At 50.0% G+C, this 16,962-nt stretch overlaps 1 protein-coding gene across 2 annotated transcripts in view; it reads left to right on the forward strand.

Moving 5' to 3' along the window:
• The window catches only part of PMEPA1 (prostate transmembrane protein, androgen induced 1), a 41,205-nt gene extending 27,761 nt beyond the window's left edge, over positions 1 to 13,444 (forward strand). The window contains exons 2-4 of one of the 2 annotated variants that reach the window (XM_080558221.1): positions 6,760 to 6,914; positions 11,189 to 11,242; positions 11,352 to 13,444. In XM_080558221.1, the coding sequence (XP_080414347.1) occupies positions 6,760 to 6,914; positions 11,189 to 11,242; positions 11,352 to 11,900 (758 nt within the window). In that variant the 3' untranslated portion in view covers positions 11,901 to 13,444. The remainder of the gene's footprint in view (positions 1 to 6,759; positions 6,915 to 11,188; positions 11,243 to 11,351) is intronic. The other variant, XM_080558222.1, reaches the window with a different exon arrangement.
• The last annotated feature ends 3,518 nt before the right edge of the window (positions 13,445 to 16,962 follow it).

Raw genomic sequence — 16,962 nt, forward strand, 5'->3', positions numbered from 1 at the left:
TTCCCTTCAGGCTTTCACGACCTTCAGGACTGGCCGTGGTCCTACCATCCCCGGCTGCAGGGCTTGTGCCGGTGCTGCCACGGGGGGGTCCCTCCGCCGTGCCCCGCTCCACGGCACCGCGGGCGCTCGGCCAGGATCTGTTGAATCACGGCGCTGAGTCACCGCCTGCACCAGGCTCCATAAATAACCGGAGGCGCTGCGCTCCGCGCCCCGCACGGCGAGGAGCAGGAGGAGCCGCCGAGGGCTCCGGCAGCAGAAAGCATCTCAGCGCCGCCACTGCCCGAGGGACCGGCGCAGGGGTAGTCCCACCGCCGCTCGGCGCCGTGCCCGTGGCACCGTGCCGCCGGCCGTCCCCGTGCCGCCCCGCGGGAGCCGCGTGCGTGCCCCTGGGCTTCCCTGCTCGCGCCCCGTAATTGCACCCTGCCCTGTTGGGCTCCCCGGCTCCGTGCTGGGGTCAGGCACCTCGTGCAGCCCCGGGAGGACCTCAGTTCCGTCGTTTCCCGCAGCCAACCATACGTAACCTGAACGTCCATAATCCTTAGGTTATGGCTTCGCTGCTAGAGCGGGGAGGGAGAGGGGATGCTGCGGCGTGCCCGCCGAGCTGCACCTCCTCCTATTTCAGCAGGCAAGGCATGAAAGCCTTACTCTTTCTGCCCGTTTTGTTGAGGCTTGCTGGGCAGCGGGAGGAATCTGCACAAAACCATCCCGTCCAGCCTCGGTGCAGAAGTTGCTGCAAGTGTGTCGGAGGCAGTGGAAGCTGGAGGTGAAGGCGCAGTACTAAGCGGGGTTTCTGGGCTGCTGCGTTAGGCACTTACGGGACGTTTCTCTGCGAAAGTGAGTGACGTTGTCAAAAATTGTCCCTGTGTCCAGTGGAAACTAGCCAGTCTTGAGATCATCGTGCAGGTGGGTTGCAGAGAAGGGGGCTGCCACCTCGGGTCCTGGGCTTTGGGGAGCAGTTCCAGCCAGACAGCCCCCCCGTGGGATGGCACCCAGCTCTGTGCTGGCAGCAGTGAGGTCGCAGTGACTTGGGGGAAGGTGCTATTTCCGCAGCACTCTGAAACTTTTGCACTGGTAAAACCTGCGTTGTTCCCCATTGATTCTGTCTTTAGCCTCACGCCCTCTTTACTCACTTCCTTTTGGATTTTCTTACCACTCAAATTAGCACCCGTGTCTAGATCAGGGGAAGCTACTGGAGTTACAGCAGGAGCCAAGCTTCAATTTTCTGCCTTTTCTGTGACCCATGATGCTGTTGAGGAGACCTGGAAATTTCCCCCGTAGCAGCAAGGCTGCGCTCACCAGAGCCGTTTTCCAGATCCGGGGCCGTTCCCCCCACCCCGGACCCAGCTCGGTGGGGCTGCCGCTCAGTCCGGTGGCAGGGGACAGTCCGGTGGCAGGGGACAGTCCGGCACCTTTGGGTGCCCCAGCCCCTCCGTGCCCGACACACAGAGCAACCTCCGAACGTGTTCAGATGTCTTTTCCTGAAGAACGCAGGTGGAGTGAGTGATATTGGGACTCTGGTAGGAGGGACAGTCACGGGAGCATCCGGAAGCTTAGGTGCACAGCCCATCCTTCCTGGGTAATCATTACCTGACGGTTAATTAACTGTCAGGAGTCAGGCTCGTTAGCGAGGTACCTCGCTGTGTCCGGCTCGTGAGCGTGGCCTCGCACCAGGCAGGTGACCGCCAGAGGCCGACAGCAGCAGCGGTTTTTCTTCCACACCCTTAGGAGGATGTTTCCGCTGGTCTGCTCGAGCGTGTGATCGGGCTCATCTTGCCCAAACTGTCCTAGCAATCTGCTTCAAGTCAGAAGTAAGGGGTTTTGAAAGATAAAAATGCCCAGAGGAAGTGAAAGCGAACATGGGAGAAGCAAAGCGTTCTGCAGGGGATTCTCTGCTTTGTTTAATTTTGTCTCAGAAAACGGCTGCAGTTTTAGCACGGTTCACCACAGCATTTATGATTATTTTTTTTTAAACTTAGGAATTGTGGCTAGTGCAGCTCCATTTGTTCAGCTCAGCCATTATGTCCCGAGTACTTTCATTTCTCATCCCTTCTCACGTGATACCAGTACGTACAGAAATCACAACTGAAGCTTACGGATAATCGCTTTGACCTGCGGATGTATGTTATACCTGGCTGAAGGCAGAGGTCTTCTTGGCTCAGACCCCGTCCGAAAGCCGTGCTGCCCCGGTGTTAGCGATAGCTGGAGCATCCGTCATTACCCCAGCGAAGTGCGGGTGTCCTTTCTTTCTCTCTGCACGCCCAGCGGTGCTTCGGAGCATTCATCTCCAGCAGTGATACCCTACGCGGAGGGAAGAGCGTTCGTAAAGTTTATAGTGAGCATTTTGTCACCTTCAGTAAGCCATAAAAAGTAAGGAAGCGCCTTTAAAGTACCCCCCGGCCTTAGCTGCCCCGGCCGCTGCGCACCCGTGTGCGTGCAGAGGGTGGCACCTCGGCGCTCGCAGCGTGACCGCTGGCTCCAGCAGCTCGCCCTCCTGCAGGCACCTTCAGCAGCGTTAAACCCACCCGTGCTAGCGTTTTGTTTGCAAAAAACTCGAGGTGCTCAAAGCTCAGGTGTGCCTTTCTGCCCCTGCTTCTGCCCAGCCCTAAGCGTGGTCCTGGGGGGCTGCTGCCCGCGTGCCCGAAGGACGCCTCCGCACATCGGCACCTGCAGCCCCCGGGGTTTTGGGGTCTGCTCTCGGCCCCGCTGCAGGCTGCCGGGAAGCCCTCATCCGAGGCCACGCGTGCCTCGAAGCGGCACGTGAGTACCCGAGCCCGAATGGGCTCGATCACGAACGCCCAGCCTCAGGGCTGTGAGAGTCTGGGGGGTAAAGGGTTGCGTGCGTGCTCACCGACTGCAAGAGTTGCAGCGTCTAGACGGAAAATACAGAAAAGCAGGTTGTGTCACTTAAATGTGATGTCTGAACCTGTTAGTTTGAAACGTATTCTGGAGTAAAAATTATGCAAAATTAAATTAGTGTGACCTTACTTTGCATTTGGAGGCTGAATTTGCCCATCTTGTAAAGCCTAGTGCATTTATAACACTTCCCTTGGGGAAAATTACAGAGAGAAATGGAATGAGGTCTCTTCTAATTGAAAAGTGACAATGATTAGGAAGCCAAATACAAAATGTGTTGAGTATTTTTTTCTTGTTTTGTTGTGTGTGTGTGTGTTTTAAGAATACCAGTAGAATTATAAATTATGTGCTTTGCAGTTTGGCTTGTTTTTCATTCCCCAAAGGCTTTTTATTAGCATAGCAGCTGAATTGCACTTGTATAATAACATATTAACTCAAAGTTTGTTTTTTTTTTTTTTTTTAATGATCTTTCTTCATTAGTTTGACTGAGCTGCTTGGATAAAATCTTACCGAGCATATCCAGCTTTCCAGTGTGGTGTGGTTTATTTTTTTCCCCTCTGAAAATGAAGCCCATGCAGACAAGTTAAAACAGAGGGAGAGCTGGCAGAAACTTTGATGCCTCAAGTGGGTATGAGTCTCTTGAAACTTGAAAAGCCCCAATTGTGTGTGGAGCTTTTTTGGTTGCGTTTGATTTCTTTTCTTCATTTTCCTTTGTTTTTTTGAAAGGCCACGTTGGGCAACATGAGTGTTCTTGCTGGGGCGATTAAAGCTCCTCTCAGCATACCTGATGCGTTTATTCATAGGCTCGCATGCTGTGTTGTTCGTTTGGGGCTGGGTTTAGGGGCAGAGGGTGCCCCAAGCTCTTCCCTGAGCACCTCCTGGTGCGGGGATTAGAGGATCCTGCTGGGGTCGGCTGCCTGGTGTACTCCAAATACAGCTCGGAGAGGAAATCTTCATTTCAGCGACAGCAACAATGCCGGTGTCAGGGCAGATGTGCTTCTCGTGGTGCTGGCTGTGTGTGTGGTACCAAAACGCTCAGATCCTGGCCTGTGGTGCTGGACGGGGTCAGGTGTGCTCTGCGCAGAGGTTGAGGCGTTTGCTTCCCCGTGCTAAGGAAGGAAAATGGAGACCAGCACGGCCGTTGTCGTGACGGGGTCAGAGCCAAAGATGGGAGCTGATGGGGTTTGTCATTCCGAAGTGCTTTGCCAAAGCCGTTTACAGAATGTTAATTTGCAGCTTAATTGTCCTCCCCCCTCCCACAAAGCAAGATATTAAAATCAGCCTTCTATTTATAAAGCCAACGCCATCGCCGTAACAGACCAGATTCGCGCTGAAATGCCCCGGTTCAGAGCTCGGCACGCGGAGCGTCACCCCGCCTGGCCCCGCAGCGCTGGCTCCCGGGGGGCCCGGGGTCCCGACCCCTCCTGCTGGGCACCTCGGAGGGATTACGGGGGGGGGACGGGCACGGGGGGAGCCCCTGCCCGCCAGGAGCCTTCCCACGGCTCCCGTGCCCACTGCTCCCAGCAGCTGTCCTGCAGTGCCCCAAGTAACGGGGGTGCCCCCATCCCACCCCGTGCTTCGTGCTCCGCTCATCCCGTGTCTGTGTGCGTGCCGAAGGCTTGGCTCAGGTCTCTTGTAAATAATATATATATTCTATATGTTTTCCTTCTCCCCACCACCTCTAAGTCCCTGCCACTGCGACCCCTGGCTCTTCCTAAGGACCAAAACTTCACCCGTGTCGCCAAACTGCCCTGAGCATTTCGGCAGGACTTGGTTCGCTGAACGTGCCTCTCATTCTAGGAAAGGCACTTTAATTTATAACTGCCGGCCTCTTGTTTTTCTTCAGAAATGTAACTTTTTTAACAAGAAAGGAAGCTTTCCATCACTGGCCTCGTTTATTTTTCCTTGCGCCTTCTTGCTGTGGCCAAAGCACATGTTGCATTTAAGGCTAAATTGACTCATCCTCCTAAATTCTTCGGTTGTTGTTTTTTGCCTTTTTTTTTTCTTTCCTTTTCTTTAATGGTCTTTTGCACACAGCCTGAGGCCGTTACCCAGGGAAGCAGTGCAAGTGCAGAAACCTGCCTTGCAAAAACAAATCAGCAACAACAAAAAAATTGGAATCAAGGGGCTCGAAGCCTTCAGCCTGCAGAGATGCTCCAGAGGCTCGTTCCTCCTGACAGTGGATGGCCATAAACCTGACCGAGGAACAGGGCAAGCCCTCCCTCCATCCTTTCACGAGCCTTGTCACCGTCCCCAGGCTGGGGACACGCGGTGGCACTGCCACTGCCCCCTGCTCTGGGAGCACCTGTGCAGCTGCGTGCCCAGCCCCAGCCTCAGTCCCGTCCCCTCCAGTGCTCGCAGGGGTCCTGAGCTGCAGGTGCCAGATACGGTTCCTGCTTTCAGGGCACCGCTCTGCTTTGGGAAGGTGGTGGCTGGAGCGGGTTAAACATTCGGGGACCTTTTGGGATGGTGGGGAATGCGCCTGCCCGGCGGCAGAAATAGCTGCTGTGTAGCAGGATGGACTCCAAGGTAACTGGCAGCACTTACCACCTGGGCTGTTTTCTTGACATTTATTTGCTTTTACTGGCACTTAAATGCCACCTGCCAGGAGAAAACTTTCCATTAAACAAAAAAAAATCTGCCTGACTCAGCAGAAGCCACCCCTGGCAGTGGGAGCAGTGCGACACTGCCCTTGGGGGCACCACCAGTCTTCCTGCGAATGTATTTTTAAATAAAATGCAGGGGGCAGCATCCCTGACAGCTTAAGGCACAGTTCCCAAGGGTGGGTTTTGTAGCTGTTCCTACCGAGAAGCAGACTTTGAATGCCCAGAGCAGTTGAATTTGGTTTTCCTTGGCCTGGCCCTTCCTTTGCAGAGGGCGCGGGGAGCGCTGGGCTCCGCAGGTGCGAGGGGACTCGGGGGGCAGCATCCACTCTGTGGGTGCATGGAAATAATTACCTAGTGCTGCGTTGGTCTGGGGCACTCGGTTTTATTTAGCCTCAGGGAGGTGTGAGGAGTTATTTTCTTAAATTTTAGGAGTGTTTGTTTGTTTGTGTGTTTTTTATTATTTATTTATTTTTTCCTTTATACTGCCGAGTGTCTCCAGAGTTAACCGGCCAGTCTGTTTGCGCGTTCTTGTTTGTTGGGAGGATTTTTGGCAGTTCTCCTCTGTGCCAGTTCACGCCGCTCAAGCTGCCGCTGTCAGCTGGCCGAGCCCCGGGCAGCGATGCCGCAGCTCTGGTACGCGCCGGCTGCAGGAGGACGGGGAACGGGAGCGCAGTCAGCACCCGGCCGTCCCATTGGGCTTCTTTTGGAAAACCACGAGGTCAGCCGGAGACGGACCGGTGCTGGGCACGGGCTGGTGGCACCTGCAGCCCCCCGGGGCGGTGGGGACGTGTGCCTGGTGCCCGTGCGTGCCGAGGAGGACTTGAGCCCTGTGCTCCCAGGAGGGAGGAGGGGTGGCGATGGGAAGAGAACAGCGAGACTTTAGCTGAGTTTCTGCTGAGTTAGTTCATTATGGCCGATTACACGTGGCTCGTGGCATCACGACCTGGCACCGAACCTCTGCCTGCTGCACCTAGCAAACTGCAGACGGGAGCGGCAGCGAGGGGTTCGGGAAGTCTTGTCTGGATTGTAGTTTGGAAAAACCGTGCCTTGTGGGGCACGTCTAAAGATCCCTCCTAGAGACTGTTCTGTGGCATCGAAGACATGAATTAATGTGTGTTTTTTTTATGAAGTAGCTGGGCTCGAAGCATGCAGAGCCCACGTATGTGTGTCTGGGAGCGCTGGGGGGGGAAGGATGCAGCTGCGCTGTGTCACCGGCTGCTTGGCCAAATTCCTGCTTCTTGCACTCAATTAAGTGCTGCTTTTTCAGGTGGCTCAAAATATGTCTCCCTCTCTCTTGCAGCGGAGTTGGAGTTTGTACAGATAATCATAATCGTGGTGGTGATGATGGTGATGGTGGTTGTGATAACCTGTCTGCTGAACCACTACAAACTCTCTGCGCGATCCTTCATCAGTCGGCACAGCCAAGGGAGGCGGAGAGATGAGAATCTGTCATCAGTAAGTCACACACTGCTCTTCTCATCCATGTCTTACTGTCTTGTTTGCCAAGTGATGTGAAACTGGGGAAATGTGAGAGCCAAAGGCATTCATTTCAGTTGTGTTTGCCCATGTGCCACTCAGCGCTGAGTGAAGACGCCCTCCAGGTTGGGTCCTGGCAGCGTCTTCCCGGTTACGTGGGGCCCGTGTAGGGATGCCTCTGGCTTTTTGGGGTGCTTTTGTGATGTACAGACAGCCGTAGCCTCCAATTTTGTCCTGAGCTTTGCAATGTGGACTCTCCATTAGTAACCACGTGAGGCTGTTCTTGGTGTGTCGTGTTCCCGAAACCACCATGTACTGCCAGCTGTTGGGTGCATGTGCCTTGGCATTTACAGCCCCGAAGTATTGAGTCCGCTGGCAGCTCCGGTTGGAGAGTCCTAAATGAGCGTATTAAATCTCTCTGCTGCCTTCAAGAGGATGGGAAATCCTGAAAGACCTTCTCCAGTTTTCGTCACAAGTGAAGTCGTGCTGTCACTGCTGCAGTGGAGGTGTCAGAAAACGCCCGTCAGCCACGCGAGCAGAAACCTCTCCAAGGGGATGCTCGGGAGATTCCCTGCGTAACTCGGGCTCTGTGGTTCACAGAAGCCTGAGGAGAAATGTGTTAATTGCACCTCCAACGTGCATTCAAGGGGGAGCCTCTCCAGCCCCGCGGCAGCTGCTGGTTTATGCAGAGCTGGAGGTTTTATCAGATGCAGCAGCTCAGCGACAAGAACCTACAGAGAAAAGACAAAATTTTCTTGGAGGTTGAGCGTGTACAATTCACCGCTGCCTACGTGGCTCTGTCTTCCCATGCAGGGGTATCTCGTACTGATGTGTTTCTTTATCGTTCACCCTGAAGGATCTTAGAGCTCTTTAAACGGTAGGGCTGCCCCAAGGTCACTGCTTCGTGCTCTCGTTTGCAGCCTCGCAGGGCGGGCCGAGCAGGCGCTGCCGCCTTGTGCTGGCCTCCGCGGAGCTGCGCTCCCTTGTATCGGATCCGGGAAAATGATCAAATACTCTGAGTTTCCTTTGATTCCCTTTTACAAAGCGGAGAGATCTAACGTCAGGTTTAATACGCGCACCGCTGCTGAGGGCTGCCCAGCCAGCAGGTACCCGCTGTCCCTGCTCCACGGGTGCTCTCCTTTTGTCACACAGGGCACGGAGGTCCCTCACCGGGTGCTCTGTGCCGAAGCGAGGAAGACGCCAGGTCGGAGGGAGAGCCGTGAAGACCCTGAGCTCAATCAAACCGCCCTTCGTTTTGTCAGCTGTGGAGAGCGTGTCCAAAGGCAGCGAGCGCCTTGCGCCCGCCTCCTGACGCCGTGCAACAAGAGCCCCGTGCCTGGAGCAGCACAGTGTGGGCACAGCAGTTCTTGAGAGTAGCAGACTGTTTTCCCATTTACACATTTTTTTTATTGTTTTATTGCTTCCAGAATGTTTTACTTGAAAAATACCAAAATGCTTCATTTACAATTTTCTAATAAATACCGGGACAAGCCTTTTTCAAGTTGCCTGTTTTTATTTTCTTGAAAATGAAGAAAGAAGAAGGCGGCTAAAGTGGAAAGAAGAGAAAGGCGTGTGGAGATGGAACAAAAATTCCAGGTTGAAACAAAATGTCTTGACTGTTCAGGAAAAAAATCCTCCTCCTTTTCCTCCCACCAGGCCAAAAACATCCTGGTGTGTTTTGGCCCAATCCCTGCACCGAAACAGCTCCGTTATTTATTCAGCCTTCAGATGCGTGAGCAATTAAATGGCTTTTCAGCAGAGATTTACCTCTGCACAGCTGCCAGACCTCTGTGAGGACGCAGAGTCTTCTAAACCTTTCTCAGAGCTAAGGAGAGGAACACGAACATACTGTTTTGGGGGGTTGCACCCTTTATAATTCTCCCTGTTCTCCTGCCCATCTTTGCCAGCATCATGATGTGGCAGCCGAGCTTCCCTCATGGCCCCAGAGCCTTCCCGGAGGGACGGAGAAGGCCCCGGGCACGAAGCAGGGAGCTCCTTGCAGTGGGATCAGCAGCAGTAAGGATTTTGAAGGTGGCTCGTTTCGGATTCAGCACAGCGTGTCTTCTTGTAGAAAACCGCTCCAGCCTAAATGCGCCTTCGAGGACGGCAGGCAGCGTCTGTGCTGAGCGAGATACCCGTTCGTGTAATCCATTAAACTTGCACTGAACTGGTGTTGGGCCTTCTAAATCCCAAACTTCATTTGGCTGTCGTGACCAGACAGGCACTGGAGCTACAAACACGCTTTTCATCTTCTAAAATATTAAAGTAGTTCATCCCGTGGTCAGAGCGCTGCTAGAGCTGCAGTCGTTGTCCTTTTTTCTCGTAGCTCAAAAATTACAACTGAAGGAGAAATTCATTTCCCCAAAGGTGTGGGTTTTTTTTAATGTGGTTCCCGGTAGCGTGGCATTTTTGCATTGCTGCACCTGTTTCTCAGTCACAGCTCTGTCAGTTCTACCTAAACCGTCTCCTTGTAGCGGGCACCTCTGTTTTTCAAGAACTGAGAATCTTCAAGAAATGCAAAAAAAAACTTTTTTTCTTTTTTTTTTTTCCCCAATAAGAATGGCACTGACCCTGCACCCTTGGAGTAACGAGACCCGCTCTAAGAAAAAATGGGAAATACGTCCTCCTGAAGGCTCAGAAACTTAATCTGCACCACTCAGCTTTGCGATGGGAATTCTCTGACATTACTCAAACAAGTGGTTCTATAAAAGTCGAAGACTGATCTCTAAAAAGAAATTAAAAAGTAATTTTAGATTCTGAAGCGAATCCTGGAATACTGGCAGAGGCTTTTAAAGCCATATTGCTCATCAAGACCTAACTTCCATTTTGTAAAATCACGGCTTTCTGGACAGGGTCATTGCTGATGAACTCACATCCTAAATATTCTGGAAGCAGAAGGTATGCAAGGAGAGCCGCGAAGCTGGGGACACAGCCAGAACACGAAGGATGAGAATATTCCTGTTTTCTGCCTGAGAGATTTGCCCACCTAGCTACTGCTTTCTGGCAGTTTTAATCCTGATGTTGTCTTCATAAAATGAGACACGAGCCTTTACTCAGAGGGGCTCTGTAGCAGTGCTGGAGGCAAGGGGTTTGTGGCTGGGGAGCCTGGAGCTGCTTGGGCAGGGGGGAGCCCCCCTGTGCCCCGGGTAAGAAAGGTATTTTGTAGAAGGAGAGTCTGTGGTTGGCAGCCCCGCTGCGCAGGCTGGGTCCAAGAGTGGCCTTTGGAAGGGATGCTTTATCCTTAAAGGAAAAGGGGAAAAAGAAAAGGCGCCTGGCATTTTCTTTCCCCTGGTGGTAAACGTGTCTGCCGGTGCCAGAACTGGAGGTTCACCTGCAAGGGATGGGAAGTGCCAGCGACTGCGGGTTGTAATTAGGAGCCTCCTGGCTTGTTTTCCTTCAGCTTTGTCTCCCGGAGCGATGTTGCTGTATATGAATATTAGCAATATTTAAATATTTTAGGTCTTACGGCAAAAGTGTAGACAGTGAACTGTGTGTGTTCGCAGTATCAGCAGCCAATGGAAGGAGGCTTGTTTGTTTGTTTGTTTTGATTATGAATTGTAAACCAGTCCCATGGTTTGGGGGAAATTGGCTTGTGGGATTTTCGTGCCTCGGGTTGTTGGCGCCAGGGTTCAGATTGCAGAATCAGGGCTGATGCCTGCAGTGTAGGGAAGCCTCTAGGCCGCAGCTCCTCAGTCTTTTTAAGCAAGAACCTGGAATCCTGTGGGGGAAAAAATACTGTAGAAGCATCCTGGTGCTGTAGATGTATTTTTTTGTAGCCAAATCAAAATTAAGCTTAACATTTGAGTATTCACTTATTCTCTTTATTTTCCCATTATTTCCTTGATCGCTTGCATCCGAACGTGGGCGTGAGTTTTGTTGTGTTTTCTCAATCTTGCCATTAGTTCATGGAGCGTTCTCGGGTACGCTGTGAATCACCCCTGGCTCACGGATCCCATGCTGAAAAACACCGCTGTGGTGTGTTGGAAGCGGGGAGAGGAACCTGGTGGGTGGGCGCGGGTGGGAGGGGGAAGCCTACAACCGGGGGGGCGTTGTGTGCTGGTGTCGTTCCCATCATTCATTCTGCGAGTGATTGACTAAATACAAATGGGGCTGAAAACGGAGGGGAATCCTGATCGGAAGGGGTATTCCAGTGGTATTTCCACTCGTACCAGAGCGGGTCGAATGCTTCGGAGCAGGTCGGGGCCACGCGTTGCTGAGCCTGACCCTCGCCTCTCTTCTCCTTTCCCATGCAGGAGGGCAGCCTGTGGCCGTCGGAAAGCACGGTGTCGGGGAACGGGATAGCAGAGGTGAGGGCGCTGCGGGTGCCGCGTGCCACCGACGCCGCCTGTCCCCGTGCCGCGGGGCCGAGCCTCACGGTCCTGCCGCCCTTTCTCTCTCTCTCTCTCTCCCCTCCAGCAGCAAATCTACACCCCGAGGCCCAGCGACCGGCTGGCGGTGCCGTCATTCCTGCAGAGGGACCGCTTCAACAGGTTCCAGCCCACCTACCCCTACCTGCAGCACGAGATCGACCTGCCCCCCACCATCTCGCTGTCGGACGGCGAGGAGCCCCCCCCGTACCAGGGACCCTGCACGCTGCAGCTGCGCGACCCCGAGCAGCAAATGGAGCTCAACAGGGAGTCGGTGCGCGCGCCCCCCAACAGAACCATCTTCGACAGTGACTTGATAGATAACTCCGTGTACGGGGGGCCGTGCCCCCCCAGCAGTAACTCTGGCATCAGCGCGACCTGCTATGGGAGCAATGGCAGGATGGAGGGACCGCCGCCGACCTACAGCGAGGTGATCGGGCACTACCCCGGGTCGACGTTTTACCAGCACCAGCAGAACAACAGCGGGATGCCCTCGCTCTTGGAGGGCAGCAGACTCCATCATTCACAAATCAATGGCCTTGAGAGCACAACCGCGTGGAACAAAGAGAAAGAGAAACAAAAAGGGCACCCCTTTTAAAAAAAAAAATAAAAAAAGAAAAAAGAAATGAAAAAAATGAAAAAGGAAAAAAAGGAAAAAAATCAAGAAAGTTAAATGAAACACTCTGCACTTCTCGTTAAAAGAAAAAGGAGAGAGATTGAGAGTTGAGGAAGATGAGCAAAGAAAAAAAAAAGCCCTTCCCCATCTCTCCATGTATAAATATTTACTTGTTATGTCTGGTCTGAATGCACAAGCCTACAAAGCTTGCAAAAACATTTCTTTATTGAGCTGTGTCTAGACGTTTAAAAAGGAAAAAAAAATCAACTGTAGTCCTTTTTTTTTTGTTTCTAGTTGAGCTGTGTGTGAATGCTTTTTTTTTGTTTGATTATTTCACTTAACTTTAAAGACAAAATATTTGCACAAAAAACATTTTGTTTAAAGATCTGCAATATAAATATATAAATATATATTAAAAATAAGAGAAAGTGTATGTGTAAGGAGCAGGAGTATTTTTGTATTAGAAGAGGCCTATTCAAAAAAAAAAAGTTGTTTTCTGAACTAGAAGAAAAATGGCAATTTTTTGAGTGCCAACTCAAAAAGCGTGTATTACGTTGTAAAAAAAAGACAAAAAAAAAACAAAAAACAAAAAAAAAAATCAAAAGCAGGGGTTTAGAGTTATTTATATAAATGTTGAAATTTTGCACTATTTTTTAATATAAATATGTCAGTGCTTGTGTTGGTCAAAGCCTCTATCATGTCTACCATGCAACCGTTAAGGGATATTTGTCAAAGTGAAGAACAAAGTAGCTGGAAGGGGGTGGAAAAACGCTAAGGAGGAAGCGGCAGCCCCGCGAGGAGCGCAGCGAGCCAGACTGCATCTTACGCAACGCCTTCATTTCCAGCGCCCCCTGCGCGGGGCCGGCGTTCCCTACAAAGTTCCCTGCATTCCCTACAAAGTTCCCTACGTTCCCTACAAAGCAGGAGGAGTCGGTGCGCGTCCGCATGTCAGCCGAGAGGGTTTGGGGAGTGCAAAGGTAAAAAAAAAAATAAAAATCCCTGCTTCCGAGAGCCAGTAATGGCAGAAGCAGACAAAAATTACTTGATTTTTTTTTTTTTTTTTGGACAACCTCTAACTTTTTGGAGGGGGGTGGTGGGGATGAGAATAAACTTCTGTGTCTGAAGGAACTAAGCGTTTTTTGGTTTATTTCTTTCGATGTTAACCTGAAGGGCCCTGCTTGGAGATAAGTCATGTGGAAGTTGATGTGAGTAAATGGTACCATGCCCACCGGCCGCCTTTCAGAGGGGGTTTAAATATCTCGCTGAAAGGCCGAGCTGAAAACTGTGTTGTTCGGGGAAGTCGTTTTTGGTTCACGTGAAATTCCCAAACCCGTATGTGGAATGGAAGTGTGCAGTCGTGCCTCAAACCTGCAGCTCCCCTGGGCTGCCTCCGGTCATTGCTGTTTTTTGCTTTATTATCCTAGCTAAAGAGGCGTAAAATACAGTAGATGGAAACGAATCTGCTCCTGTGATGTATTAACTAAAGGCTAAAGAAAAACGCTTAATGCTTTAGAAGCAAAAACCCTTTACCTCTTCTGAAGATTTCTTCATTCAAAACGGCACCATCCCTCGCCCGCCAGCGTCCTCCCCTCCAGATGTCGTGCGTCTTTTAATTTATCTCCGTTTCAGAAGCGTTTTGTCTTAACTATGCTATTGTTTACATTTTTTTGTACCGCGTAGATGTCGGGTAGGTGTTTTTGCCCTCGTGGTGAATTTTGTACGTGACAGAGCGAGAGAGTGAGGAACCTGAGCGCGCGAGAAACCCGAAGGGAGAAGCCACGGCCGTGCCCGGGGGCTGCCGGCACCGGGAAGGGCGGGCAGGGCAAGCGCGGGGAGCCAGGGGTTGGCGAGGAGGTGCGATCTCGTTTTCTGCAGGATGCTATCTAGTAGAGTGACATAAATGAAAGATATAAAGGCAATAACTATTGTTTTTAAGCAACTTTTCTATTACTTGAACAAAAAAAAAAAAATAAGCATGAGAACAGTTTTGAAGTTCTGACCATTTGAACAATATTTATATATATTTTAAAGAAGACGAAGAATAGCTGAACTTGAAGTTTGATCATTGTTTTTTGCTTTTTTTTATTTTTTGCCTAGAAATAGTCATGTACCTTCTCAGTACTTCAAACCGCTTTTCCACAGCTCTTGAAATCTTCATAGCTTTACAGTTGTGCAACCTAAATTTTGATGACCTTAAAAACTAAAAAAAAAAAAAAAGCCACAAAAAAAAGTCCTGCAAAGGAGAATAACTAGTTTGTCATGAAAGGTACAAAACTGATGAATTTATACGAGTTTTTAAAAACGTATCTTTCCTTTATGTAACATGTCTATTTAGTGCCTTATTAACGAAACAGTAACCCTCCCTTTTTCAAGAGGGGAAAAACAAAATCATCATTAGCGTCACAAGTAACCAGCGTCTGGTCTCTTGCTCCTTCGGACCTTGCGTTCACTTTTCCAATTCCTCGTTGCAGCGGGGACTGCTGCTGCCGGCACCGCTCCCCTCCCGGCTGAGCCAGCTCGATGTGCCGAGCCGCGCGCGGTGCTCCCTCTGCCACTTGGGTTCTTGGACTCTTTGTAAGGTAACTTGAATACATTTATGCACATCGCCTACCTGCCTGGGTAGGAAACTGTGGTGGATATTGTAAATGAGATACCAACCAAAAGACAAACTGAAATATAATATCTACTGCCCTCTTGAGCCAAAACGCGTGAATAGTGTTGTTGGGTTTTGTTGGGGGGGTGGGTGGGGGTTGCTCTGTGACCTAAAATAGTTTGTTTGCTACAAAAAAAAAAATAATGGTTACCTCAGCAGGTTTTGGGTGGAATATGCATCACACATCTGAAACTGAGTAGTGAGTAAGGAGGTGTCATCGGGACGGAGGTTGTTAAGTAGCCGAGTTGTCTTGTGGCATGGCAGTGCTCCGGGCACGGAGCCCCCGGAGGAGGCAGCGAGAGGCTGGAGCTCGCGAAGGCACCCAGGGGTGCACAAGAGGGGCTAGGCGTGCAGTGCAGCTCCGGTGCTTTGAAGTCCTTGAAATTTCAACTGGTTCTCTCTCTCTTTCCACTCCCTCCATCACCTCCCACTGTGAAGTCTCATTTCACAAACCTCACCCCAAGCATTGCAGTTCCTCGATCCCTTCCTTGAGTTGCTGGGTCCAGTTTCATTTGCTCTTCCCCTTGTACGTGGAATTTAATGAGCATAAAATGGGATGGCTCATCAGTACCAAACTCCTACTGCAAATGCTGCCTTTCAGCCCATGTCCTGCCCCAAAACCGAGCTGCCGCTGGGGCTGAGGGCTCCTGGGAGCTGCGGGCAGCGGTGGGAGGGAAGCCCCAGCCCCTCCGTGGGACCTGGGACATGCAGCCGTGTTTTTGCCTTTTGCCTGGCTTCTTTTTTTTTATTTGCATCCCGCTGCTTTGCTGCCCCGAAAACTCTGTGTTTCCATTGCAGAAAACGGATCTGGGGCTCAGATCAACTCCAAGTTCTGAATGGGTGTTTAGAAATAATGGTCTAGCCTTTTTTATTATTATTATTGTTATTATTATTGTTGTTGTTATTATTATTATTATTATTATTACTATTTAATGTTACTTTTTGCCTCGGGGTCCATTTCTTCCCAATACCCCTGTCCCGTACCGCCACCAAGGCAGAGACTTGGCCGTGCATGCCGTTGCTGATCTCTCTCCTTGGTCCCTTTTGGCCTTGGTGCAGATGCAGAGAGACCCGTGCCAGGAGCTTGGCTCCTGCCCGCTCCGAGGGGTCTCCCGCATCGGCAGCTGTCAGCAGAGAGAGGTTCAAAGCCTTTAAGAATGACTTACTTTAGACAAAAGCAGAAGAAACAAGACATTGCTAACGCTTAGCAACCTCTTGTCCTAGCCTGCCTTTTTGCTCAAAGTTTTGAGAGTCATGTTAGCTTTAAAAGGGGTTGTTAATCTTGCAGATGTTCTTAGCATGCAGTATGGCGAACAACACCCTGAATGTGCCACCGAAACTTAATGACCTGGAATGTGAACATGGCTTTTTCAGTAAGGATGGCAAGGAAGAATGGGTTTCGTTTGGTTCTGACACTGGTAAAACTTCAGTCCCCTTCACAACCCTTGAGTTCAGTGGTTTGGAGATCAGCTTTACTAATCTAGTGCATTGTTTCCATACGTGTCACAAAATCCATTCTATCTTAAGTGGGGGTATAAGGAAATCTAATTGCTTTCTGGAGAATTCACCCTTTGTATGTGTATAAAACTACAAAATTGCACTAACTGCTATATTAAAAGTAAATAAATAAAAGCCCAACGTTTTTACTAAGGATTGAAAAAGGACTGAATCCAGATGTGTAGCATTAGCAGTGCTAGGCAAGAACAGAATGAATTTTTAATCTCTTCTGTCTCTGTATAGCTCAGAGATTTTCTATGTACAACACAAAGCTACAAAAAATAAAAAGTTTTCCAGAAACTGCGCTTCAAATTTTTGCTGTACTATAGAAGCTCATGAAGGACAACATTACAAGTCCTAATTTGCCTGCCTTATAGACACATTTCATTGTATTAATATTTTCTTAAACTTCCAGTTGCATTGCTTTGGCTTTGGAGTTTGTTATAGGCAGTCCTGTATCCTGAGTTCTGTTCAAGTTTAAACTTATGTAAACTATTGACAGCACATGCAATGCAGTACTTATCTATATTTTGCTGTTTTAGTATGAATATGTACTCTGATGCCAATTTACAAAAATCTGTTGTAAACGCTTATTGTGTAACAGTAACCAATAGTGGCAATTATATGTCATTCTAAAAGCTGCAATACTTATACAATAAATTTTACAATACTTTGGAAAATTTGCCTTCACCTTTTGCTTTGTTACCTACAGATCAGAGTTTGCCAACACAATGTAATTTAAAAAGCTCTTCCTCTTTTCTTCTCAAATATTGGAAAATGAATATTCTCGGGTTTTGATATTTGTGTATTTTGCCCCCTTCCTTGTTAAGTAGCCTTCTGAATTACAGGCCAACGTATGTATTGACACAATGTGTTGGTTTTTTTTTTTTTCCC

This window comes from Anser brachyrhynchus (genome assembly GCF_964034855.1).
Source record: "Anser brachyrhynchus genome assembly, chromosome: 16".
Taxonomy (NCBI): domain Eukaryota; kingdom Metazoa; phylum Chordata; class Aves; order Anseriformes; family Anatidae; genus Anser; species Anser brachyrhynchus.